The 6,000-nt window shown below is 35.7% G+C and overlaps 1 protein-coding gene across 5 annotated transcripts in view; it reads left to right on the forward strand.

Annotated features, from left to right (window-relative positions):
• mura (ring finger protein murashka) overlaps positions 1-6,000 on the forward strand; it is a 65,011-nt gene that overhangs the window by 48,098 nt on the left and 10,913 nt on the right. For 3 of the 5 annotated variants that reach the window (XM_018452696.1, XM_018452697.1, XM_018452695.1), the window contains exon 2: positions 3,057-3,654. The exons of 1 other annotated variant lie outside the window; for it this stretch is intronic. In XM_018452696.1, the coding sequence (XP_018308198.1) occupies positions 3,398-3,654 (257 nt within the window). In that variant the 5' untranslated portion in view covers positions 3,057-3,397. Of the gene's footprint in view, positions 1-2,732; positions 3,655-6,000 lie in introns of those variants that run through there. One more of the 5 variants, XM_018452698.1, reaches the window with a different exon arrangement.

Raw genomic sequence — 6,000 nt, forward strand, 5'->3', positions numbered from 1 at the left:
CGTAGATTATAGTTAATGTTTATATCGTTCAAGTAGCAATAAATGTCGCTCGCACCTTTACGAATGATGGAAACCTTCCTTCCATTTATTTTCCCCTGCGCTTCGACCTATCGGCGCTACTGTATGCATTATTCGTAAGTATCTCTCTCTTGTTGCATTAACGACTGATTGTACCTCGATTCATTATGTAAACATCGCGATCGATAAGAGGGCAGCGTATGTGTACGATTTTTCCTTCTCTTACTGCCTCTGCCTAGAACTTGGACGTTCTAATATGCGCCCTGCGTGTCGCCAACTGTTGAAAAGGAGCGCTTATTTGAATGTTCGTTAATTCACAGAATTCTCTATAATTGGTTTCTCTGTAACATCTTGTCGATATTGCTACGTTTTACAAAGGAAACCCTTGAGAACATGAAGTCGAAACGTGCGAGGGACTGTAATACGGAAGCCTTTCACGTCATTGTTCTAACAGTCGCTGATACTTTATGATCATTGTAGTAATTTATAATGACAAAAAAGGCATCTATGTTCCATTTTAGTCTTGATTCTTAACTCGATTCGATCTTAAATTTTAAGAATTCACTGTCGTTTAATTAATTGGTGAATAGTTTTAAAATATTATGAATATTCACAAAATTGCGAGTAATGGCAAATTAAATATTTCTGTAGCATTTTAAAAATAGCAAATAATTAAATATTTATAAATTGAAACTCACTTATAATTCGCGATCTCATAAAAAATAAGATTTATACTGCTTCTAATCGCTAATCTTAATTCTTTTATTCAATTTCATTGATTAAACGCGTTACTGTTTGGAGTATACTAGAAAATCATATTTCAAGGTACAGCACCTGTATCTGAGTAATGGCGATAAATTCTGTATTTATATGAGTATAAATAGAATAAAATTAATAGACGAACAACTCTTTTCGAGATATCTAACAAAATTAAATAACGAGTCCTGCGTTATTTAAAGTGATAATATCGTTTAAAAATTGCCTCACGAAAAGTCGTTGTGCTCTACATATCGCTCGGATTTCATGAATTTTCAGGTTTTCTTTCCTGTGCGGCCCAAAATACCGATATTATCTGCAAAGAATATTGCCATCTATCGTCTTTAAAAAAAAATCACGTTATTATATAAAGTAGTCGTTAATCGAAGAAGAATCTGCGCGCGACATTTCCGGAAATTAGCGTCATAAATATTCGCATTACGTGACTTTGCTAACGTCTCGTTCGGCTTGTTGAATATGATTTACATGTAGTACGTAGTCGCTCCTTTTCATAAGTGCTTTATATTACGATACCCCAATGTTGGTAAAAATATATGATCTCATAACAGCGAAGTGTTATTTCTCGAATAAAATATCTACCGGAATGATATCTGTTCACACGTGATACTTTATTGCTTATAATCGGAACTATTTACCGTAACACTTTCACGTACAATATCGCGTTATATAATTTTAATGATCCTGTACAAAAAATTTTTCCATCAATATTTTATGCTTTATAATATTAAAGGCAATATACCAACTTTTATTTAAAATGATTGATCTTTATATTTAAAACGAATATGCGAGTTTAATGAATTTCCATGAGACTATTTAAAGTCTCGAGAAATGCACATCGGACTAACTTTATATTTAGATATATAATATAGTTATCATCAGGAAATGTACGCGATATCGCATATGAGACATACATATTTTAACAACACTGGTCGCGACGCGAGGCGAGTTAAGAACGAACGAGGGAAAATTGAGAATTTAGCAGAGATGATTAAAGTAATGTTTAGCGCGATGAAAAGGTCATTCGTAAATTACAGGCACAGCATGTATAAACGACGAGGAAGGCATTCAATTTTGGTTGTTAGTCGGTTGTATGTACAAGTCATTCACTTTTTGACGATCGATATTTGAAATCGTCTTGTTTTTAGATGAATGAAGCATTTTTCTTCCCGATAATGCTTTCAAATAAGCGCAACTTATCACAAGATGTTTTTCTCTGCTTATATATTTCTTTCTTATAGCTCGGCTGATTACTTGACACGGATATTTAAAAAATTATCACGATGCTTATAGAATGATTTAATTCTTGTTGAAGTCGAAGATAAAACACAAGGAGATCCATGGTGAAAGAAACCATGGAAGAACCACCCAGTGACGAATTAACGCATAGGCAAACAAGGCACTTGCCTAGGGCGGCTTTGAGGGGACGGCAAATTTTTCAAGACAGAAAATTTTCACACAGATGAAATAAATTTTTAATTTCTTAATCTAACGTTTTCGCACGAGTTAAACCGAGCATATTTTATCAGAAACGATATTTTAAATATATGGTTAAAAATGTATTATATTTATATTACTTATTAAGGATTATTGAATGTTTTTACTAGCTAATGCGGGGATATAAATAATTTTTTTATCCATTTTCCCTTTTATTAAATTTATAAATTAATAAAGCCACCTGCGGGCGGCTAGATGTTGATGCCTATAGGGGTGGCAAAATGCTTAATCCGTCACTGGAAACATCATGGAAGAAACTTCTTCCACCATGAGGAGATCTCTGTCAGGAATTAATCATGGAATTAACCATGGAATTAACCATGGTGGAATCAGAAAGGTAAAGCATTCCGAAAGATGCGCAGTAGATAAAAAGCGATAATATTTGATTGGTCGAAAATGATCGAAAATACAATAAAATGTAATACCGATAGAGTTTGTTTGGTCGAAATTCGTTCATCCCCACTCCATCATGCGCAACGCTTCATCTTTCTGATTTCACCATGGAATTAACGGCTCTGTTCAGGAAATAAACACGATTGAATGAGTTTCCATGGTGAAAAATATCACAGTATCGCGCGGGGAGCAATATCGGTTTATCGGTACGATACCGGCCAGCTCGGACGTTCCCTTGACACGTTCGTTTCACGTTTCGAAATGTCAAATCGCGGGGAGGGTTTAGAGAGACAGAGAGAGAAAAGAGAAAGAGAGATCTGTCACATCCGTTCAGGATCCTCTCCAACCAGGTAACATTTAAATACCCTCGCCAGGTTCTTCTCGGTGCACATCGATCGGTTCAGCCAGTGATCTCGTGAGAGAGGCGAGAAGACCAGCCGGCTTGGCTGCGCCCAACGTCGCGCGCGCACACCGAGAAGCAACCTCCTAGTGTCAAGCGTGACGACGACGAGGACGAGTACGAGGACGAAGACAAGGACGAGGACGAGGACGAAGACAACAACGGCAACGGTGAGGAGGAGGAGAAGGAGGAAGAGAAGGGGAAAGGGAATACCGCCAGACGAGGGAGCAAGTGACAAAAAGGACAGGGTGAAGACAAAAGAGAGAGAGAGAGAGAGGAAGACATAGACGAGCGAAAGGAAAGGACAGGCAGAGAATGAATGGCCCCGGGAGTCATCAGCACCGCGGCTTGGGCATGCAGGGACGTTACAGAGCCGTGGTGGCCAATGGCGCCCCGTCGGGACCGCACGTGCGCGCCCCTGCGTCGTCTCATCCCCGGAACGGCGGATGGCATCCCCACGGTCTGCATCAGCAGCACCAACCTCAACAGCAGCAACAACAGCAGCAGCAGCAATTCGCCGCCGGCAGCAAGGAATACCCGTACCGGCAGTGCCCGCCACGATATCACAATGGGTATATTAACGAACCCGTGCAATTACGGCCGCAGCGTTGTCGTGAATATACGCGAATTTTTGCGACGTGCACGTTCCAAGCGCACGACTCGAGAAGACAGGGACTCGGGCAATAGTATTGTGACAAGAATGTTTCTGTAGAGTTGTCGGTAAATCTAATTTTTTTCTCGCGGAGACGCTTTTGTTGTGACAAAACGCTTTATAACGATGGGAGTAGTATTTCCTTTGATGTCTTTTTTAAATCTTACGTATGTCCAATAAGATTTGTTATTCTCACTAAAGAAGAATGATAACGTTTATTATGAAAAGACAAAAAATTTTATCTCTTCATATATTAATATTATTAAATGCTTTACAAGAGTTGGAACAACTATTAACAACTTAAGGTTAATCCTTAAATATCTATGCATTATATAATGCAATGTTGCTCTTATTCAGGCGCGTTTACCATTAAATTCCGAAAAGTTGTGAAAAAATTTAATGATAAAAACTACGTCAAGTTCCTCTTAACTTCCTCTTATAATTACTATCTATTTTTTAAATAAAAGGTTAAAGCCGATGAATGAAAAATCGTTAAAGTCAAATTAACTCGAAATGTGACAAGTATTTAATTTCAATGTGCAAAGAAAAAAAGAAGTTTAGATATATAATGTAGAGAAATAGTGCAAAATTAAGAAAGTTGTATGAAATAATTATTTTTGTTCTTTTTTTATAAATGTGTATTATTTTTATAAATGTGTTATTATTTTTTAAATATGGATTTACGTTACAATCATCATCAGAAATGTCCACATTCGCTCGCCTGAGTGCCTTCCACACGGTTTAGGATGAAAGTAATATGCGTGTATTCCATGATAAGATCGTTTCGCGTTGACGGAGAACTTTTACGCACGGCAACCCTCATTAGAAAATTATGTATGATGTACCTGGAGCTTGGATCAGATTTCTACCATATATTGATTGATCCTTAAACCGTTTCAAATGAAAAACTTAACAGAATATTGGATGTAGCACTTCCATTTTAATGGAAATTTATTTTGCTCTGCAAAAATTTACTTTTGAAAATATAATTAATTTAATCGTGAAAATATTTGTAAATTTATCAATATATTAACAATGTATTGTACTTTATGTATACTTTTGTTCATTTAATCATCTTACATAGCGTCACAGATAATTACTTTTTTATTACACTTATTAATAATGTTGGTATTAATAGTTTTAAAAAATTTATTTAACACAGATTTTCGCTAAACTTCTTTAGAAAACTTCATCTCCAGAAGTTGAATAAAAGTTTCGTTAATCCACTTGACATTAAACGATAAAATAGGACTTTCTAATTTTATAATTTATACTTTTTAAGTTTATTTCATAAAGGTAAATTACGTATCGCTAGAAACAAAAAGCCTCTTTCGTATACTCTTTAATATCTTTAACAAGAAAGTTATTACGTTACATAGACGGAAGAATTCTGTGGCGATGAATTTGGGACGCCCTGTACAATTTTCACGGACTTTCTACCAGTTGTAGAAAGTCCGAAGTAAATAGACTTCCATTTATTCAATGCGCCTGGAAAACGCTCTCGATCTCTATCAGATCGCTCAAAAGCCGACACGCGTTTCATTACGGGATGGATTGAGCTTTTTTTTTCCTTTTTCCGCGCGGCAAAAATTTTCGTGCTATGTTTCCATTATTCACCGTGCATTTGTACATTTGTGCATTAAACGTCACGAACTTAGTACATGGCTTAGCAGAAGTGTCGTATGAAATATATATATGTATGTACATATAGCTATACATATATATGTATAACATATTATATATTAATATACATAGGTAGTTTGAAAAGTTGGGTAAATTACTGCAAGATGATGACACAATTCATAAAGTGACGTCACTGCTAGTAGATAAGTATAATCATTTTTCACATCTATCGGATGTAACACGTAGTTAAAGTCGAAGACACAATTGAAAGTACAGACAATAGGAATATAACAAATTTTAACTATTTACTCTAGTATATACTTTAGTATATTTCTGATTAGGTTGAAATCTGTTACTATCCCTATTGCCTGTATTTTTCAATTTTGTGCATTGGGCTTAACGTTTGAATCAAATCACTTGCAATAGTTGTGTAACAATGAAAAAAGACGAGTTCTCTGCTGTCATAAAAGTGTCATTTGAAGAAGTTAACAGGCGCGCAAATAAAAGCCGAGTTGAATGAAATTCATTTTGAGTATCAAGTACGAGTATGTAATCCTCAAAGAAGACTATGTTAAAAAGTAAAATTGATTTAATTAAATGCGTCTTACTTGTTTTTTTATCAAACTTTTCAACTATCCACGTA

This window comes from Mycetomoellerius zeteki, unplaced genomic scaffold (genome assembly GCF_001594055.1).
Source record: "Mycetomoellerius zeteki isolate Tzet28-1 unplaced genomic scaffold, Tzet1.0 scaffold35, whole genome shotgun sequence".
In the NCBI taxonomy this organism is placed as follows: Eukaryota; Metazoa; Arthropoda; class Insecta; order Hymenoptera; family Formicidae; genus Mycetomoellerius; species Mycetomoellerius zeteki.